Below are 22,699 nucleotides of genomic sequence, written 5' to 3'. Positions count from 1 at the left end.
TGGAGGTGTCTGCCAGGCAAGTAGAAATCTGTTGAGACAGATTTAAACTAGGAACAGAGGTTAATATTTATGAATTTATTTGGAACCCTTAGGTTTATACCCTTAGTAATGGGGAAAGCACTAATCCCAAGACCAGGAGAGAGGAAAAATACCATCTTTAGGTATACTTATCTGGGGTTCTTTCGACCTCTGTGGAGTGGGTCTATGTTTTTATGACTCTTTTGATCCTTTGAGGCCTTTTTGCAGAATGACATAAAAGTTTTAGATACATTAGTATTACCAATCTGTACTGAAATCCATATTGTAGACAAAGCAGATAATGGGTATCTGTAAAACAGCAGAAGTAGACTTATACCTTTGAGTCCCAACAAGAACTACAGGTTTGGGCATTTTACTTCTGTCCAGAAAGCCAGATGTAAGTTGGACAGAGATTTTGGCCTGGTGAAAAGCACTTTTAGGTTTACATTTAGACATATCTAGATGACATCTAAAACAAATCCAAAAGGTTGAGCTTGTGACTGAACAGTAAGTGGTCATTGCTCTATCTGCTCATCAGGACTCCTAAATGTTAAGCTCTGAACCATAGAACAGGAGAGTAATCTGAAACATATCTTATTTTAGACTCATACCCGAACCTTTATGATTTATTTAAATTTTTACATCTTAGAACATTTTCTTTTAAAGTGAGCTAAAAGGCTAGCTATGGCCTTGCAGAAGGATCTGGCTGATGGTGCCATGCTGACAAAGTTAGAGCTAGCCATCAGTACTATCAGAAATCTGAGAAGGATAAACTATATCTGAGTGCAGACCAAGAAGCTTCCAATCCTATAAATTACAGTGATCAATCCCTACCCAGGTCTCTATAGCGTTGGAAGTACCAGTCAGAACAACATCAAACTTCTACCACCATCAAGCCCATAAGGCAGAGTACCTTTTCTGTGAAATAGGGACATGGAGGACTGACAGTGTCCTACTACTTGTCCATAGTCTGGGCTGGGTCCTGGAGGCAGGTGTTGCATTGGGGCATCTTGCCCTGTGGTCAGTGTCATTCGCAATTCAGGTGGCATCTTCTTGTCATTCTATATCTTCTTTGGAGACCTTGGGAGTCATTGCTAGGAGCTGGGGAGCTAGGAGTCTCTGTTTCCGATAGTAAGTTTTTAATCAAATAATTTAAATGTCATATTTATCAGATCATTGACAGGTTTGAGGACCATTATCTATTAAATGTATCTGAGCCAAACAAATCTAGGCCTAATCTTGAAAATATCTCTAAGTTTGGTAATAATGACCAGGCTAATTTGTTCTCCTATAGATATATTAGTCAAATATACCTCTCAGTTTGTTTTTATTTAAATAGAACCGTTTATGCTTTAAACTAGTATCTGGATAGCCAGATGACTAGTATTAACTTGTATTCCTTAACACAGAAGGACATGCATGCAAACTCAGACATTCAAAACCAAACATACATGTGGCCACATTTTCATTCATACCTGTAGAATAGACAGACATTTTTAAGACTATGACCCTTTGGAGTCTCCATGTAACAGCAGAATAGCAAGAGAAAGAAATCTGAAACATGTTTACTTAAACTTTAAAGTTAGACCTTAAAGTTTCATTATATTTTTTTTCAAACCCTCATGACATGTTTAAGCCTTTAAATTTTTACATTTTAAACTGTTTCCTCATGTCAAAAAATCATTTATTTAAACTTTTATCTTAACCAACAATAATTTGAAACCAGTTTTCTTAAATGATGGCAAGTATTTATAACACATTGAACTCAAATGACCAAAACCCATGTAAATTTTTACTTTTCCTGTGGAAACAAAAGCATAATTTCCCCAGTATCTTGAACTGGTAATTTAACATTTCTTTTTTAAGCAATATCAGTGTTATGCCCAGGTCTCGGTCTCATCCCCAAAGAAGCCATCAGAGACCTCAGGTACAGAATGCAAAAGCAAGGTTTATTCAAATGAAGTTTACAAGCCTCGGCAGGGGGGCTCTTTCTAAACCTCTCTCACACACACAGCAGGGAGGTTGGAAGGAGCACTGAGGCTAGCACAGACCACATAATTCATCTCCCACCACCCACATCCCTCTTTTAGGTTTATATCAGTAGTTTTTCATGTTATCTTTGTTTCTCATTTGTTTAGCAACCGTGTTTAGGAGTTTTATGAGCTGTCTCCCGGGTTTGGGGAGTTTGGGGAGTTTGGGATGTTTTATGACCACTTAGTCTCTGTCGATGGTCATATATCCTAACTCTGTGTTTTCTTAAGTTTCTGTAGTTGATAAAGCCACCTGGAAAAAGGCGTCTAAGTTCTTATCTGCATTTAAGAATCCTGGTTTTAGCTTCTCTTTGTCTGTAGGGGATGAAGTTGGGGGGTGGTTACTGAGGTTTCACAATCAGGACAGAAAAGGGTTAACAAGAGAAATTCCTGGCTGGCAGAAGAGACTTTGAAGTTATCACAGTAAAGGAAGGGAGGGGGAGCAGTGGTCATAAAGTATGTCCTTGGCTGCCAGTGTTCCTGAAAAAAAGTTTTTGTTAACTCCTCTGACTAAAGTCAGATTCTCTGTTCAGTGTTCACACAGTTTTGTCAGTTGCAGGCAGCCATTGTCCTGTCCAGAGCAAGACATGAGAATCTTAGCCCGCCTGTACCCAGAGCACGCACCCCCACCCTCGTGAGAGCAGCCAGCTGCCTGCAGTCCTGATAGCAAGAGAGCAAGGGAGGGAGGGAGGTGAGTAGCAGAAACAGATGACCTTTACACAGACAATTCAAGTACCAGCACATCAGCACTGAGATGATGATGGCCTCACTCACAGCAAGCAAGCCCCTCGATTGTGGCTCGCACATCCTTCTGGTGGGCTAGGCAAAGGTCTAGTGGAGAAGAAGGGGACTGTCCCATAGCGTCCGTCACAGTCAAGTCAACAATGAGAACAGTTAACACACTACACACAAGACCAAGGGCACACGAAAGAAAAACTTTGCCCCTACGAGACAACCAACAAAACTCCAAGAACAATGACAGCCTGATGTGCTCTGTGGAGAGTGACCCTCCAGTCTCAATCACACCAAAACCAATCCAGACTGAGGATCTCTGTCCTTGATCAAACAGACATCAGGGTGCTTTCATATCCCTGTCAGTCAGACATGCACCTTATTTCTTGGAAGAGAAACAGAGTGTAAAGTAACAATGACCACAATAAAACATACAAAAAAAAAAACCCACAAAATGGCTCTAACAATTTCCCGGGACAAAATACAAAGTGGCACTTCCTCCCACCATGGGGAAAGGTACCCAAAGATGCTCCTTTCCTGAGCACTCCCTGGAGGAGACTCCTAAAATCAAATGGTCACCTCTGAGTTGGCCCCAAATGGCTCGGGACTAGGGGTTCCCTTGCCCAAATCAGGGAATGAGATATCTCTCTTTCCCTCCCAGGATCACTGTCCGGACACGTCTGTCCCAATGAGCCTGCAAAGTACAAATCAGTCGACTGGCACAAAACTTAACGAGACAAGACAGAGACAGAGACAAGACAGAGAGCGCTCTTACCGGTAGATGTCAATAAACCTCTGGACCCTTGAGGGTCCCGGTGGGGTCTTTTGGTCTTTTGTTCAATGTGATTTGTGGCAACCTCATTCTTACCGTCTTTTGGGATGGACACATCGTTTAATAGGTCCTCAGCAAGTGCCAGAAGATGTGACACCCTACTATTCTTTTCTGAATCCTATAAAACATCTCTGATTACTCCATAGAACTAAAGAATGCATCGGGGACATTCTCTCCATCCTTAAGCAAGTTATTGATATCCTTTCTGACTTTATTCCACGTCAAAGGGTGGATGCCCGGGCCATTAATAACCAGCCAGGGACATTTTTCTTCCACGAAACAGAAAAACTTAATTAAATCTTTTTTTCTTTCTTTCTTTTTGACTCTTATTCCCCTCTCCCTGAAATCTTCATTTCCTAAATGAAGAGAGCCTCTTTAGAGAGTGCTTTACCCATTGATTGATGAACGGCACTTACCTCAAGGCTGCCCGCGGCGCACGAGTGATGCTGTTGGGGCACCTCTACCCTAGTGAGTCTGGCCAGACCACGTTTTCTCTTTGCCGTCCAGTAGTGAGCCGCCGTGCCTCGAGCCCCACGTTCGGGCACCACTTGACCCGTCCAGCAGGCCAGGTTATTCGAGGGTCTCGAGGAGGGACCACCTGTGAATCAATGGGGGGCGAGAGGGAAAGGAGACCAAGCGGGTGAAGAAAGACAGAGTCAGTCTGAGTTGCGTCAAGGCCTCACTTTATTGACTGGTGTTAGAGCTTATAAACAGGGCTTCAGGTAGGGAGGGGGAGCAGGAGTGAGGAGAGGACAAAGAAAATTCCTAAGGAGGGTCAGCAGGAGGTCGCTTTGGTCCCAGGCCCCTGCAGCTAGCTGATTTAAAGAGGTTTATTTAATCCTACATTCCTAGGTTAGACTAAAAGCCTCTTATTTACATGAGGCTTGATAAATCGTGGCAGGTAACACAAGGTTCAAGGCACAGCTGTCCAGAGTCGGTCTCCAACAAGATACCACGTTACACCTGTTAGAATGGCTATGATCAAAAACACCAATGACAACCAATGTTGGAGAGGATGTGGAGCAAAGGGAACACTCCTCCACTGTTGGTGGGAATGTAAACTTGTACAACCACTGTGAAATTAGTATGGCGGTTTCTCAAAAAATTAGGAGTCGAACTACCTCAAGACCCAGCCATCCCACTCTTGGGCATATACCCTAGGAATGCTGATTCATACCATAAAGATACATGCTCACCTATGTTCATAGCAGCACTATTTGTAATAGCCAGAACCTGGAAACAACCTAGATGACCATCAATGGAAGAATGGATGGGAAAAATGTGGTACATATACACAGTGGAGTACTACTCAGCAGAGAAAAACAATGAAAACATGAAATTTGCAGGCAAATGGATGGAACTAGGAAAAATCATCCTGAGTGAGGTAACCCAAACCCAGAAAGACAGTCATGGTATGTACTCACTCATAGGTTGATTCTAGATATAAAATAAAGAACAATCAGACCACAACCCATAGAACCATAGAGGCTATATATATAGCATGGAGGTCCCTAGGACGACTGTGGCTTATAATAAATTTCAGTTTTACTCAATTATTGAAAAAAATAGCCAAATGAATAGAAACACATGAACTATGAACCAAAGGTTGAGGGGCCCCAGCTGGATCAGGCCCTCTGAATAGGTGAGCCAGTTGATTGGCTTGATCAATTTGGGAGGCAACTAGGCAGTGGGACCAAGTCCTGGGCTCATTGCATGAGTTGACTGTTTGAAACCTGGAGCTTATGCAGGGACACTTGGCTCAGTCTGGGAGGAAGGGACTAGACCTGCCTGGACTGAGTCTACCAGGTTGATCGCAGTCCTTGGGGGAGGACTTTTCCTGGAGGAGGTGAGAATTGGGGGTAGGCTGAGGGTAAGGGGACTGGGTGGGAGGGGGAGAATAGGGGAACCCATGGCTGATATGTAGAACTGAATGGTATTGTAAAATAAAATATATATTAAAAAATAAATAAATAAATAAATATATTTGTTTGGGATATGAATTGTTAAGGGTATGCCAACAAGGCTATAGTTGGAAGATTTCCTGTGTCCTGGCCTTGAGGCAGTTGGGACACATCTCTCCCACTATCATCCCCCAGTAAACACACAGTGGCTTATATTAACTATAACAGGATCAAGATGGCTCAAGCTTTTTGCTAGCTAGCTTTTTTATCTTTAATTTTCCAATAACTACTCATCTATGTATCACCCGATATTCTGTGGTTTTAACTACATCCCATTATATGTTGCTCTTTGGTTGTCTCACTGACATCTCTTCTCTCCTTCTTCCTGGATCTCTCTTTGAATTACTTGCCTGCCTCTTAAGCTGCCTTGCTATAGGCCAAATGTCTTTATTTATCAACCAATCAGAGCAAAACATATTTACAGTGTACAGAAAGACATTCCCCCACTACTTCACTTTTTCTGTCTAAAGAAAAGGAAGTTTTTTACTTTAACCTATTAAAATTACAAATAACAAAAGAGTTCTCAAGCATTAATTGCAGTTACAATATCTAGTCTTTTTGTATTTTGTAAAATTAAAGACAATATTCTCTCCTTTACTTTTGAGTTTAAGGTTTCATATCTAATAGCTCTTTTATCATAATGAAAGAAAATTATAATTATAGATATAGTTTTCAACCATATCACACACCCCAGAAGGAAATGCATTGTAAGCAACTTCCAAAAATCTAGAATGACAGACATAGCTGAATACCTGGACAGTTACCCAAATTCCTCTACAAATTTGGGTCATCCTTATTAGGTCTATAGGCCTAGTGTCTCTCAGTTGCTCCTCTGGGTATCCTGTAGAATATCTGGAACTCTAATCTGAGAAGCATTATCCTGAAGGACCATCTCATTTTGCAAAGTTAAGTGGTCACCTTCCTATGGGCCCTGCATGTCCACTTTATACAACACTGTCAAGCAGTCAAGGCAAGGGCAATTTTTTGCTCAGTGGCTAACTTTTGCCATAAAGAAAGAAAACTCCATAATGAGTTTCTTCAATGCCCATTAAATTCTCTGAAGTAGATTGGTGCTGCCAGGAGCAGATATGTCTCAATGTCTAGAAAGTCAAATTTCTTAAAACAATTTAAATGTCATTTTCTGTTGGTCTTTGAAGTGTTTTAAGGTTACCTAACTAATTGAAATAATATATATATGTGTGTGTGTGTGTGTGTGTGTGTGTGTGTGTGTGTAAGTCTAGGCAACTTAACAAACATGACCGTAAGTTTGATTATATCATAGATGATTAATAATTAATCTGTATTTTTAATGATACATTACAATTTTAATAAGTTGCACAAACAAAATACTTTAAACAAGATTATAAAAATACAGCATAACAAAATTAATTTTAAATTTGTAACAATAAACTAAAATCCACAGCAATATAAAACATTTATAAACAATAATTTAGCCTTTCATCCTATCATATCTATAATATTGCCTTTTCTTCTTTAGAAAGAAATTGCATTTATAATCAACCTGCCTTAAATAAAAATAAACATTTTTCAAACAATATTTTGGGAATTTGGGAGTTGCTTCTCATACTAACCCTGCTGGTTGAGGGTACTAGTACTCTTAGGGGGATCCTGAGAAAATATGAGATAATGTTAAAGTCCTGTGAAGACTTAATAACCTTTCTTGATAGGTATCATCTGTTAAGGTTCAGGAGATCTGAAGTGATCAAATATGATCCATCTTAACCTAGAATTAATCCATAGCCTCTTGATTCCTGTGGAAACAAAAGCAGAACCTCCTTTCCAAAGTGACATATGCTGAGATCAAAATTTTAAAGTCAAGATAACTTTAAAATATAGATATTTGTTTAACTTAGCAGCCTTTACAATCAAATGTATTTCTGCAGTTAAAAATCCCAAAGAGAAAATAATCCTGACTCTGTATATGATTTCCATCTTTATGTGGCTTATTTTTTTATATTACTTCTACTGTCTCTTTAAAGACATTATTTTTTTTAAACTTTTTATTTCATTATATATCTGTCTATATTCTTCTCCTCTCTCTTCCAAGCCTATGTACCTTTTACACACACTGTAAACTGATTAGGGTTTATCCCATCTGAATCTGTCTCATTGTGAATCTAATGCTTTAAATTGCAGAGGCTAGTACTGAAGTGACATCTTTGGCTGCTGACTCTGCCCACCTTGGCTTTTCAGCATGGTAGAGATAATTCTGGAAGCCATGCTGTCCACTGACTCCAGGAGGCAGTGGGTCTATGCTTCCATCCAGCAGTGTGTAGCCCAAAGCGTCTTTTTTTTCTTACTAGCAAAAGCTAAATTCACCAGGCAGTGTACTGCATGGCTTGGAGATGCCTCCCTGTACTGTGGAAGGAATCTGTCATGGTACAGGTAAAGCCCACATGCTATAAACCAATCATACTGTATCTCAAGTAAACAGGCTGCAGCTGGCCTGAGGGACACACTAAGAAGCTGTTTAAGTCCGCTTTTAGAATTCTTTTTTTTTTTAAAAAAAAAAAAAGATTTTTCAAGTTTTAGGTGGAATCTCTTGCCCCACATTTGGCACAAAATGTATCTTGAAGTTATGCTGTGTGCTGCCTTGTCTACAGCTGCTCAGACCCAAATAAACAAACAGAGGCTTATATAAATTATAACTGCAAGTACATGGCTCAAGCTTTTTTCTAGCTAGCTTTTATATCTTAAATTAGCCCATAACAATTAATCTATGTATCATCACATGTTCTGTGACTTTACCTGTGTCCCATTACATGTTGCTCTTTGGATAGCTCACTGGCATCTCTTCTCTCCTTCCTGTCTCCCTCTTTGAATTTCCCACCAGCCTGTAAGCTGCCTTTCCATAGGACAAACAGCTTTATTTATCAACCAAATGAGACCAATACATATTCACAGTATACAGAAAAACATTCCCACATCAAAAGGCTATCCTCAATCTTGGTATGTAAGTAAGGATGGCCTTGAATTTTTGATCTACTCATCTTTACAGAATTAGTACTTTGATTGAGACTTATATCATCCTGCTCAGCCTGTACATTTATCATCAGTTATACTTTGTTAGGTATCAAATTGTGAGACCTCGTGACTGTATCCATCAACAAACAATCACAAAATTTGATTGTTAGTGGGGAGTAATGTTCAATGGCCAGACAAGTAACTACTTGCCACCTGAAGAAGTTCCTAAGGAAGTCTGGAACTTTCAGTAACAAATATGTAAAGCATGGTATCTCATAATTTGATAGAAAGGAAGATTGCCATCAATAAAGCAACCTGTTGAGTGAAATCAAATGAAGGTATGAATCAAGATTATATGACCTCATTAATAAATACATTGGGGGAAGAGGAGAGGGAGCAGAAAAGGGAGAAAGAAAGAGAGAGTGGATTTTAAACATGGATATTTGGAGAATATACAAATCTCTATAAACTAGTAGACAGTGGAATAAATTGTAAATGGTTTATTGTATATTTATTTTTGTATGTTTATGTGTTTTTATGTGAGTACAAGTCTGTGTGTGTGTCTACAGAGGTGAGAGTGTTGGTTTCCACTGAAGCTGGAGTTACAGAAAGTAGAGAGTCACTCTGTGAGGGTGCTGGGAAACAAACCAGCTTCTTCTAAAAAGCATCATGTGCTTTTGGCCAGAGCCATCTGTCAATCTCCTATGATGACATAATTTTAAAGAATAAGTTACACTGCAAAATTAAAAGTATAAAGTAGCACAATATGATCTACACAAAAGATACCTTGTAAATGAATTAAATAGTGATACAAAAAGGCATTATGGGGTAATGAGATAATAATGGGTAAAATGCTTATCATATAAACCTAATGACTAGACCTCAGTCTCTGTAAACCATATAAATTAGAAATGGACAACTGACTCCTCAAAGTTTTTCTCAGGTTCCCCCAACTGTTCTGTGAGGTCTGTGTACCCACACACTTATGCACACATATACACCACATCACAATAAATAAGAAAATTCTAAAAAAAATATATCACAATGTGAAGACAACTTGAAAGATATGGGACAATCCAATGAGAACATAGATAACATAAGAAGAAGATATGAGTGTGATTTCCAAGATATCTGTCACTCTAAAAAAAAAAACAAATCTGAGGTTCATAGGCATAGAAAATATGTTTGAAATTATTTCCCATATTTAGGAAAAGAGATGATACATTAAAATTTTCTACTGTTAACTTGACACAACCTGTAACTGCCTTGTGACGGTTTTTTAATGAGGAATTATCTACATCACATAAGCTTGTGAGTATGTCAATGAAAGACTGTCCTGATTGTTAATTGATAATGTAAACGGTGAAGGATATTGTGGCAGCCCCATTCTCTACTCAGGTTTGTTCCGGAAAGCATAAGATAAGAGAATATTAGCTGAGGGCAAGAAAGCAAGAGCAAATACATTTATTGTCACTCTACTCTTGCCTGTGAACACACTGCCTCAACTACCTGCCTAGGATTCTCATAAAAAAAAAGAATGTAAATTGGAGTTGTGAGCAAAATGAACCCTTTTTTCTCTAGGTTGATGTTTTTAAAAGAAATTAAATAAAATTTATTAAAGCCAAGGGGAATCTCACAGCCTGGCTTCCCATCTCCCACAGCCATCCCCAGAAACCAAAAAATAATCATCATAGATTTACAAGATTGCTTCTTTACCATATCTCCTCAACCTAAAGATTGTCAGCATTTTGCTCTTAACTTGCCTTCTCACCCTGCCACCACGATGGAGGCCAAAGCCAACATGCAGAGCAGGATATGTGAGTTCTGTTTATCCAGGACTCATTTTTTGAGAGAGTTCCTATATATATATAAAATTAGGAACTCTTATATATTATATATATATATATATATATATATATATATATATATATATATAATCAGAACTGTCAATTATAGCTTCCTCACAGTCCCCCAACCTAATATGTGTGTATGTGTATACATATATTTTGCGATAAATTTATTACACAGATGATATTATAGTTATATCAAACTATGAAACTTATGAGTCTATAGATTGGCAGATAGCTCTACAGGATATATTGGCACCTTTTCTTATGTCTCTCCAACAATTACAAATTCTCCCCCTATGGAAGATCACCAAGAGGCTTACATCCTTAAGATTTATGGTTATTAAATAAGAAGTAATACACCATTTATTTTACTCTTTTTCGATTTTAAGAATGCCTAGAGCTCATATGTATAAACAATGGCCTTACATATACTTCAAGAGCTATTAAGAATCAGTGGTTGATTTTCCATATCTCCTACTACAGGCATTCCTTATTCCCCCCAGACCAAAACACAAAGTTACAACTAAGCCTCTATGATCTTCTCACTGGTATTTAAAATGTCCTGATGTTTTCATAATGTCAGGAAGTGGATATGCTTACGTATCTTCACAGGATATTGACCAGCCTTTATTAATCCTGAATTGCCTGGTCACACCATATACTAGGCCACTACAGGACAAAGGTGCTCAAAAGCTGGCAGTCTGAATACAGGCTGATATTTACCTCTAGATTCTTTTTTTTAATGCTGAATGCTGTTTATTGAAGGAGGGAGGAAGTCTTAAATACAGGTTTACGGCACAATGGGAGAACCCCGGAGGGCAGAGGTTCTCTACCGATGTTTTACAATTTTGCATCTAAGCTGTTAATGCCCAATATGCAGGATATGCAGACAAGGAAATTCCCTTAAGCATTCAGGAGGGTAGAGCTCGGCAGGGAATTAGCATAGGGAGGATATCAAGGTCAAGGTCAGCAAACAAGGCAACGGTTACCCAAAATGGGGGCCAGGGCCTTACAGGTCCCCCCTTTTACTAAAAAATGAGCTTCTAAGTTAGGTTGCATGGGACATCAGCAGGTAACCTTACCCATCATAGCGACACCTGCCCAGGCCACACAGGCACTCTGTCTTAGGTTGGTGAGCACCCCCAGACATTACCTGTCTCTGAATACTCATTATCATACAGGCTCAAGCATGTGTGAGCTGTAGATTTAATTGCTGCCAAAGATCTCAAAGTGGTGCTGGGCTTGCAATCTGTGTATTCAACACAGAAAAGACCAACAGAAGTCCTAACCCACCCATAGCCAATAATATTTAGTGTTTATTTTTTTTTAATTTTCAGAAAAAATTGTGAAAAGACAAAAAAAGGGGTGATGGGAGTGGAAACTACACAGCCGTTATTTAAATCAATGTGGGATGCATTCAAAAAGCTGAAAACAGAAATTCCATATGACTCAGCTATCAAATCTTAGGTATATACTCAAACTAGGCAGATATACACTACTATAGGACTTAGGTATATACAAATACATAGGTAACTGAACATTTGTGCATATTGCAGATCTATTCACAATATATACAGAACAGGTTTAACCTAGATGCCCATCAATTGAAAACAGATGAGATTGTAATATGTACACAATATAAAATTTAATTCAGCTATAAAAATGACATTAGGAAATTCTCAGTAAAATAGTTGGAAATGTAAAATATACTTATTGAGGTAATGAAAGCACAAAGAGACAAGCACTGCCTCTTTTCTCTCATATTTGGAACCTAGACAAATTTTTAGCATGTTTACCGTGATGTGTATATAAAGGACAAGAAGGTAGAAAGGAGCCATTAGAAGAGTAGCAAGAAAAAGGAGACCTTAAGGAGAGAGAAGCATCAGGACACATATGGTATCAATATGAAGGAAGGGAATATGAGCCTGATTGTGTGGATGCAAAGATGAGGTTGGGCAAATTAGGTTTAGAATTAATCAAAATCAAGAACATATGAAAATTCCATATGGAAACTCATTAGTTTGTAAGCTCATTTAAAAATATATTAAAGAGTTTAAATCAAGGCAGCTTTCATAAACAGATACTACTGATCCCAGAAGTTATTGGTTATAAAATGAAAACTGTATTGCTATTACTGGGATACCTTCTTAGGAGTTGTTGCCTAAAATGTGCCAGAGGATCCAAATAATGTAGGCAATTACCACTCTTGTCAGTTGCACACAAAAAACTAGTTGGTAGGACCCTATTTCCTTCTCTTTTCTTTTTTTTCTTTTTTTTGGCTTTTTGAGACTCCATTTCCCTGTATAATTTTGGTGCTTGTCCTGGATATCACTGTATAGACCAGGCTGACCTTGAACTCAAAGAGATCCACCTGGCTCTACCTCCTGAGTGCTGGGATTAAAGGTGTGTAGCACCACTGCCCAGATAAGACCCTATTTCTAAAGATAATCTCATAGTCTTGTCACACAACACAAGGAAAGCAAACTTGGAATGAGCTGGAATACGCTTTCTGCTGAATATCCCTCATTGTAACTGAAAGTTTTATGTAGGCTTCTAGTGGGAGATTCTTATCAATAATATTACTCAGCCATGGACACTGATATCTATACTTCAACCATCCATATAACATAGTGCATTAATGGCAATTGTGGTATCAGAGTAACCAATCATTTTCTGATTGAGAAGAGTACACATCTGATGCAGTCAACATGGTAAAATGTCCATGCCAGGGAGGGAATAGGTCCTAGTGTTGTGCTATCACTGTTTTTCTGCTAAGCACAAGCTGTAAGTTTCATTAGTACTGGAAAGACTAGATACTCCAAATAAAGATAAGATGGTGTGTCATGGGTCAAGCTGTAGCTGTGACATTAGACAATGTTATATTAGAAGAGGAAGACTTCACAGTTAGGTTTGTAATGGTAATGATCCTTGGATCAACAGATTTGTAGAGTGTAGAGGATTAAGATGGAGCCAAGAGAAAATTACGGAATATACTACAGGCTAGAGATATAACCAAGTTAGATAACATAAATGGCATTGGGGTATAGCCCCAGCATTAAATAAACAGAACACAGAAGTAAGTGCTTAGAGTCTTTCAACACATGAGGTAGAGGAATGATTAGCAGACCTTCAAAACAATCCCTATCTGCATAGTGAATTCAAGGCCAACTTAAGCTATATCAGACCTTGTCTTCACAAATGTATCTCAGCCTCTCTCAACCACTATATTTAACAGGACACTCACCATTTCCATTGAGGAACCATTCAATGTAAGTTCCTAGTGATTCTGGATTATCAATAAGGTTTGTGTTTCGATGGAAAAAATAACCAGAAACAAGAACATCTCTGGGATTTCTGATGACATAGATCACCTTAAATGGAAAAAAACATGTAAATGAAGGTCAATATAGTCACAAACCAATTTTATCTGGCATATTTTACATGAAATGTCAATCAAATATCAGGAGGTTTCTAAAAATATTTATTTTTATTTGAACAAAATATGAATAGAAGTGGAAAATATCTATATTTATCAGAATCTTTTATAATTTTATTTGGTTTATAAAAATGTAACAGCAAAATGACAGTGGTCTCTAAATCTGTAAAAAAAAATCAGCAACAAGAAAAAGACAAAATTGATTCAATACTTGTAAAGATCAATATCTTACAGTGTGAAAGATTATATATTAAGTGTGAAGGAATATCTTATATACACAGAATAATGAATATTATGCTAAGTCTCTCTGAAAATGACAAACTGATTGGTTTCTGTAATTGTAACTATGAAAGAAAACTCTCAAAAGAATCATGATACAGAGTTTAATGCTAATGTTTCATTGCAAAATGGTGAACACAAAGACCCACAAGCAACTAAACAATGATGAGATAGAAAGAAATAGATTTCCCTAGGAAAAAAACATAGCAATTGGTTATGCAATACAAATTTCTTAGTCCTGAAAACAAACATACAAGTAACATTGTTCATACTGAGCAGAATGTACCAAAGTACTTAGGAATATGAAGATATATATGCAGATGTAACAACAAATAATGAAAAAAAAAGAAGTTTGAAAGAGAGAAAAGAGGGATATAATCATAAGTATGAACAGAGGAAGAGAAAGGGGGAATAATGTATGTAATTAGCACATAATCCCCAAAATAGAAAAAAAATTAAAAAATTAATATAATGAAATTAATATTTTATCCCAATATTCATTGTGACATTATTATATAATTTATCTTTTAGGCCTTAATTTCTCCAGACACAAGTTTTCCAAATCCAGATAAGACACACAAATAGATTTATCATCACATCTTCATCGTGATAGTTTAAAGAGAGATTATTTTCTACATTTGTCTTTTTAGTTTAAGCATAAATAATTATAGGTTCTAAGGTGTGGGAACTTCCATAAAACTTTCTTATTAACAATGATAGGTCAGAACTTGGATATCTCAGATTCCTTTAGGATATCCCCTATCACTGATGTCAGTGATTTTTATAGCTACTGATCTCAATGAACGGATAGATACAGCAAGACATGATGGATACAGATAAGTCATGACTGTTGAACAATCTCCCAGCATTAGTGCCTGTTCAGGCTGCTTCCCTATGAGCAACTCTGCTTGGGTGATTCACCCATTAGGTATGGGCTATATGTAGAATCAATTTTAGCTAAATGACTTTGATGACAACAAAACAATAATATCCACGATACACTACAGTTTGAACTCTACTTGACCTGTATGCGTAGTTCCTGATGCCCTAGTGTGATATTCCCTTTTTCTCGTATATCTGCCCAGGATCACTGAGTGGTGGTTGATATCTTTGTACTCTGATATAGTTTGAAGAAGGGACAGATTAGCATCATCTAATGCATGAGAATCCCAACTTCCCTCCACAAATCTATACAGAGTGCATTTCAGGGACAGCTCTAGGATTCAACACAATAAAATAAGTTCAATGAGCATTTGGCCAAAGATTTCTCAACCACTGGACACTAGCCTTGCACTTGGATCTGAAGAAAGTCTTGGGGAAAAGATGGAAAGGAAGGTGGGAGGTGATAAGGCGTGGTCCTTCCTTATTGTTTAATAGTTGATATCCTTCTTGAGTCTCTATCCAGGGTGAGTGGTCCCAGATGGGCACAGATTGGATCCATTTGGGATTCCCCTTGGTCTGAATCAAGCAGAAAGTTTCAATCAGCCAGTTAGTTCCCCAAAAAGAAGAAAAAACTATGGTGGTATTTTATTTGTACTGAAATGTGATTTTAATTGTATGTTAATAAATAAGTTGCCCAGGTGACAGAGCTATTAGAGCCATAGAAAGAGTGTGGCAGTGGTGGCACACGCCTTTAATCCCATAGATCTCTGTGTGTTCAGGGATACAGCCAGCATTGGAGACATACACATTTAAGACCTGGAGGGCTGTACTTACAGGCAGTGATGAGGCAGTTATGTGTTTGAGTTTACAACCAATGAGAAGGCAGAACAGAAAGACTATGTAAAGACATACACACAGGAATTAGCTCTTTTTCGGAGAACTAGGAGCACCACAGGAGGAAAAGTAAGATTTTAGCTCTGATCTCTGACCTCCTGGCTTTTTTTACATTGGTTCTGTGTTTCTTATTTAATAAAATGGTTGGTTACATCTACATCAGGCACCCAACGTGACAAGATTCCATTAAAAACCACTTGGCTAGGCAGCAGGTCTGGTTTCCCGCAAGGGCGGCTGGCTCCCTAGTCTGAGGGGCCGGTTCCCTGGCCCAGGCCCAGGTCTACTTGGCCTCAGGCCAGACTAACTGTGAGCTGCTTGCTTAAAGCTAGTGCTACAAACAACTCAGGCCTGCCCTGCAGAACAGAGCCCTGTGATAAAGCCAATGCATGTGGTCAGAGCTTAAGGAAGCCTGAGCCAAGCCTTGACTCAGCTCAAGAGGGAACATGTGGCTGGATTTAAGCTTTAGCCGGCTACACTTTCACTCTCGTTCTCTTTCTCTTTCTCTCTCTCTCTCTCTCTCTCTCTCTCTCTCTCTCTCTCTGGATTCACACCTCGGACACTAGGTGACTGTTTCAAAATTTCCTCAGATTTCAACTGTTCCACACAGATTTGGTAAGTCATAACATATCAGATATTTTAAAGAAAACAATTTAAAAGAGAAAATTTTCCACAATAAAATGGGTTTTATGTGTACATTGGAAGAAAATTGGGTTTTGTTTGAAATTTTAGGCAGTCTGACAATGGAATAAATATATGAGAAGATTAGTATTGTTGGAATTATGCAGTTTATTACTATGCTTATACTCATTTACTATTTAAAAAGATAGTCAATTTAAGTGCCAGGATGACAGCTTTAGAAAAACTTGTTAAACCTGTAAAAATTCAGACAGAAAACATTAACAGTGAAGTTGTATCAAGTTTGGATCATAAGGTTACAGAAAGAAAGTCTGTTTTTACACAGTCACCCTTAATTTATCCTGTAACTGTACTGCAGTTGCCTGATCAAATGACTACACAAAATATTTGGGCTCCAATTGAAATGTTGGATTTAAAAAGGTTAAAGGAGGCAATAGTATCTTATGTCATGCATTCCCCATATATAAAGCAAATGTTAAACTCTTGGTCAACATATGATAGGATTGTACCACAGGACTGGCGGGAGCTGGCACAAGCTGTTCTTGCACCTAGCAAGAGGCTTCAATTTCTAACTTGGTTCAAGGATGAAGCTAAAAACATAGAAAAACAATGGAGGGATAAAGGAATACAAGTTTGCCAGGATCATACAAAGAGGAGATTCTATTAATTATTTAGGATATAAAATAGAGCTACAAAAAATTAGATCCCAAAAGGTGCAAATTAGGAGAGAAAGACTATAGACCCTTAATGACTTTCAAAGATTATTTGGAGATATTTCTCATCTAAAATCTATTGTTGGGGTAAAAAACGATGAACTGAATAATGTGTTCAAAACCTTAGAAGGTGGCAAGGACATAAATAGTCCAAGAGAATTATCACCTAAAGCTGAGAAAGAATTGGCCTTGGTAGAAAAGAAAGTGCATGAAGTACACGTGGATCGTATTGATCCAAAGATGGATTGCATTTTGGTTATTTTACCTACTAGGCGTTCTCCTACTGGAATATTAATGCAGAGGGAAGATATTATATTGGAATGGATATTTTTACCAAATAAACCAAATAAAAAATTAAAAACTTATGTGGAAAATATCTCTGACTTGATTTACAAAGGAAAATTGAGACTTTGTCAATTAGCAGGAATAGACCCAACAGAAATTGTTGTACCTTTAACTAAGGAGGACACTGAAAAATTATGGACAGAAAGTGAACCTTGGCAAAGAGCTTGCAGTATTTTTTTGGGAGAAATTAACAGCAAATATCCCAAAAGTGATAGAATTGATCTTATAAGAGAGCCAATTGGATCTTGCCTAGCATTGTATGGGAAAAACCCATATCTGGAGGTCACACATTTTATAAAGATGCCAAAAAACAAGGAAAGGCAGGTTACAAATCAGAGAATTTAAGTAAAGTGGTTTAAAGTCCTTATAATTCAGTTCAAAAATCAGAATTGTATGCTATCCTGTTGGTATCAATGGATTTTTCAGAAACTCTCAACATAGTAACTGACTCTCAGTATGCTGAAAGAGTAGTATTGCATATTGGGACTGCGGAATTTATCCCTGATGCTTCAGAATTAACTTCAGTATTTATTCAATTATAAGATACAATCAGGAAAAGGAGTCATCCTTTATATATAACTCACATCCAATCCCATACTGGTCTGCCAGGCCCTCTAGCCCAAGGGAATGATGAGATTGATAAATTATTGATAGGAAATGTCCTGGAGGCCTCAGAATTTCATAAAAAACATCAGGTCAATAGTAAAGGTTTAAAAAAGGATTTTTCCATAACCTGGCAACAAGCCAAAGATAGTAAAGAAATGTCCTACATGTTCCTTCTACAATCAAATACCATTACCAGCAGGATTTAACCCAAAGATTATTCAGAGGAAAGAAATCTTGCAGATGGACGTGTTTCACTTTGCAGAATTTGGAAAATTAAAATACGTACACCACACCAATGATACTTATTCAGGATTTCAATGGGCAACTGCTTTGGGTTCTGAAAAAGCTGATTCTGTAATCACTCATTTATTAGAAGTTATGGCCATCATGGTTATACCTGAAAAATAAAACTGACAATGCTCCATCATATATCTCTGTTAAAATGAAACAGTTTTTTGCTTATTATAATATAAAGCATATTACAGGCATACCACATAATCCTACAGGTCAAACAGTTATAGAAAGATAAAACAGAACTCTAAAGGTTATGTTAAATAAACAGAAAGGGATAACAAAAACCCCCAGAAATAGACTGCATAATGCTCTATTAACTTTGAATTTTCTCAATGCCAATGAGAAAGGAACAATAGCTGCAGAGAGACATTGGATAATATAAAAAAAAAACTACAGAATTAAATCAGCCTATATACTTTAAGGATGTGCTGACCTCAGAATGGAAACCAGGGTATGTATTACGTTGGGGACAAGGTTTTGCTTTTGTTTCTACAGGAGAAGATAAGCTGTAGGTATCATTAAAATCGATAAAGGTTCGATTTGAACAAGAGAGACCTCTTAATTAGAGGAGGTGATAGTTCATCAACCAGCATGAACATCCAATTTAAACTAACTTGTACCAGTAACACATGCCTTTTCTTTTAATCAGATAATAATGTGCCCAAAAGGAATATCCCCAAAATTAGTCTTGGGGAAAGGTTTTTGTTTTTGTCTTTTAGGAGAATAAAGGTTAAGGAATCTGAAGAACACTGGATAAATGAGACAACTGAAGAAAAGAGACAAATCATCTATCCCAGGAAACAGAGTGAAATGGCGTGTGGGTATATATTATCTAAAAAATTTTATGTCTTCCTAATTGTTTGTTTCCGCTTTTCTCTAAACATTTAACACTATTGGTCTTCTAATAGTCTCAGTTCAATTAAAATTTAAAGCTGTCTTTGGAGTCGGAGAATGCCTCTCTCCTTCTTTAAACTCAAGCATGTTGCTAAAAGAAAATACAAACTCCCTGTATCATGCCAGAATAAAAGAGCCATCTTCTGCTATGGGACAGGACAAAAGCCAAATTAATGAAGGGACTATTCTATTACTAATTTCAACTCTTTGATTCTATTCTGATTCTTTAAACTTTTCTTAAAGTATGAATTTTATATCAAAATTTACAAGATTAATATATATATATATATATATATATATTATATATATATATATATATATATATATTAAACTTTGTTAAGATATGAATGGTCATATATAGTACTAACTAATTCTAGAAAAAAAGGCTTCAATTAGCTGCATGTAGATGTCTTTGTGTTAGAGTCTCTTATCAGTTTTCTGTAGGAAATCACTGCCAGGCCTAACATCAACTGAAGTCTCCAGAAAGAAGATGGGACCCCACAACAACAACAATTCCATGTGGTCAATAATAATATCACTAAGCTGACAACCATCATCTACAGATCAGCTTTGAACTACAAAGTGCTCGGAACAATTTTGAGATGACTAGCTGAGATGATCCAGTCTCAAAGACCTTGAATAAGGACATGAGATAAACCCTGAACTTTGGCATTATACCCAAACTGGATAATAATGAAGGATATAGTTACCTTTCCTAGAATTTGACAATTAACCTAAAATTTTTCTTTCAGGATAAATATAACTTCGCCCATACCCAGCAGGAAGCAATTTTAAGAGTATGACACCCACATTCCCAAAGAGGTGGTGGAGGTGGGTGGGTTTTTGGTCCTTTTAATTGGTTTTGGGTCTTGGATAATTTTCATTGTTAAGGGGGGTTGGTTACAAGTTGTTGTCAAGGGTTAGGAAAGAGGCTAAGCAAAGGAGATTAGATTTAATGTTCTCGTTTAAAAAAAAAGAAAGGAAAAGAAAGAAAGGAAGAAAAGAAAAAGACTATTATTAGTTTTAAATACTTTACATTGGATTGGATTGTTTTATATTGTATACAAATTTGAAATTGATATTGTTAGAAAATGCTATATTTATATTTCTAATTGTATTTATACCATTCATTTAACAATGTAATGCAATTTTCTGATTCTTGAATGTTATTATTACCAACTATTAGGATATAAAGAAATGAAAGTAGTTTGACATTACAATAGAACTTGTAGTCATTAGATATGTTTTAAAAATTGAGCACATATATTTTAGATAGACAGGTCATCTCAAACCCTTCAGAGATCTACAGAATATGGCATTTAAAATGATTTAATAACTTAGAAAATTTTTCTTGTTTGAACATGTCGGCTCGTACCAATCTACTTCAGAGAAAATATGGGCATTGAAGAAACTGCATATGGAGTTAACTTTCACTGTGGCAAAAGTTATCCACTGGACAACAAAGTATCCTCAAATCAACAGGACAAAATGGACAGACAGGACATGAAACAAAGGACTACTCATTCTTGCCAAAGCAAGTGTGGTTATGGCTTTATCAAAAGGCATCTTCTGAGGTCAGGACAATATGGCACCATCCCTGAAGTGGCCTACACAATCCGGAAAAGGTACAGTGCCCTTTTCTTCCAAGGCAGCTGAACAGGCAGTAGGCCTATGACTTCTGTTTTGTAATGGAACAGCAGCTGAAAGCTCACACCTCTCAATAGTAGACTGGCATTTAATAGAGGGATGTTGAGAAGAAGGGGATGCTGAGATGAATCCATATATACACAGCCAAGAAGAATGGACAGCTGAATTAAAAAACCATCAAAAATTTCCAGAATTTAAAATTCTGAATCATGACAGGACACTAGTGTAATTCAGGAGTTTCTGGTACATGGACTGCTCTCACCCAATGTGAGGTTGAACCTTTGACCTTGTGTACATCCTACTTCACAAATGAGTCTGTCAGATATGCTAAGTCTATAGGCTGAAGATGATGCCCCAACACTGCCAAGAAACCTCAGGTGACTGTCCAGGCAGCTGGCTGTTTCTGTCAACTCACAAATTTTTTGAAAGTTGCTTGCATGCACTTCCTGTTTTTATTTTTGTTAGCTAATATTATTTCCTTCTTGCGTCTCTGAGGGAGTTGAAGATTAGTTAGTTATAGTTGAAGATTAGTTAGTTATAGTTAAAGATTAGTTAGTTATAGTTGAAGGTTAGTTAGTTATAGTTGAAGATTAATTAGGATAGAAAGTGAATTAGATACATTTTGGACTTACCAAAATAGGATAGATAATGGAATTATTTTCTCTGATTTGTCAAATACAAATGGATTAGACATTGTTTCGGTATTTGTTACATATATATTGTATATAGTTATTGTACTTTTGTATATTGTTTTTCTTATGTTAGTTATAACCTTTTTCTTTTTTCTTTTTATTAAAATAGAAAAGGGGAAATATGGTGGTATTTTATTTGTACTGAAATGTGATTTTCATTGTATGTTAATAAATAAAGTTGCCTGGGTGTCAGAGCTATTAGAGCCATAGAAAGAGCGTGGCAGTGGTGGCCCATGCCTTTAATTCCATAGATCTCAGTGTGTTCAGGGATACAGCCAGCATTGGAGACATACGCCTTTAAGACCTGGAGGGCTGTACTTACAGGCAGTGAGGAGACAGACATGTGTTTGGATTTACAACCAATGAGATTTACAACCAATGAGAAGGCAGAACAGAAAAACTATGTAAAGACATACACACAGGAAGTAGCACCGCAGGAGGAAGGGTGAGATTTTAGCTATGAGCTCTGACCTCTTGGCTTTCTCTTTTACATTGGTTCTGTGTTTCTTATTTAATAAGATGGTTGGTTACATCTACAAAAAAGTTATTGTCACTCATTTCAAGAGCACTTGTGAAAAGCCTTAAATAGAATATACAACCATACAATTTACATTGCAGCTCTTTTCATGCACAAAGCATGTAGTATTTGCAATATCTACATTGTGTAAATAGAAAAATATTTTTTCCAGCACATTCAAAATTCTTCACCTAACAAAACTGAGAATCTTTTTTTAGTAAACTCCACCTGCCTATTGAACATCTCCTCCAGTACTAAACCATCAGCATTCTACATTCTGTTTCAGTGAATTCAACTATCCCAGATATTTGTCAGGGTAGCAGTCACTGTATTCTGTCCTTGAGATTGGCTCCTTTCATTTAATACAATGTCACTAAGATGCATTCATGCTGCAGTGTATGTATGAGTACTGCTTCTCTTTAGCATAACTAAAATCCCTTGTGCCCATTTACCATA

At 37.2% G+C, this 22,699-nt stretch overlaps 1 protein-coding gene across 1 annotated transcript in view; it reads right to left on the bottom strand.

Annotated features, from left to right (window-relative positions):
• Positions 1–3,928: 3,928 nt before the first annotated feature.
• Positions 3,929–22,699, bottom strand: part of LOC114685239 (bile salt sulfotransferase 2-like) — a 32,355-nt gene continuing 13,584 nt past the window's right edge. The window contains exons 2-4 of the mRNA XM_037211822.1: positions 15,411–15,581; positions 13,653–13,779; positions 3,929–4,210 (exon numbers count right to left, since the gene is read on the bottom strand). Coding sequence (XP_037067717.1) covers positions 3,969–4,210; positions 13,653–13,779; positions 15,411–15,581 — 540 coding nt within the window. The 3' untranslated portion in view covers positions 3,929–3,968. The remainder of the gene's footprint in view (positions 4,211–13,652; positions 13,780–15,410; positions 15,582–22,699) is intronic.

The sequence above is a fragment of the Peromyscus leucopus genome, chromosome 1, assembly GCF_004664715.2.
Source record: "Peromyscus leucopus breed LL Stock chromosome 1, UCI_PerLeu_2.1, whole genome shotgun sequence".
In the NCBI taxonomy this organism is placed as follows: Eukaryota; Metazoa; Chordata; class Mammalia; order Rodentia; family Cricetidae; genus Peromyscus; species Peromyscus leucopus.
The sequence above is the reverse complement of the archived record's forward strand: the minus strand, read 5'-3'. Positions and strand labels throughout refer to the sequence as shown.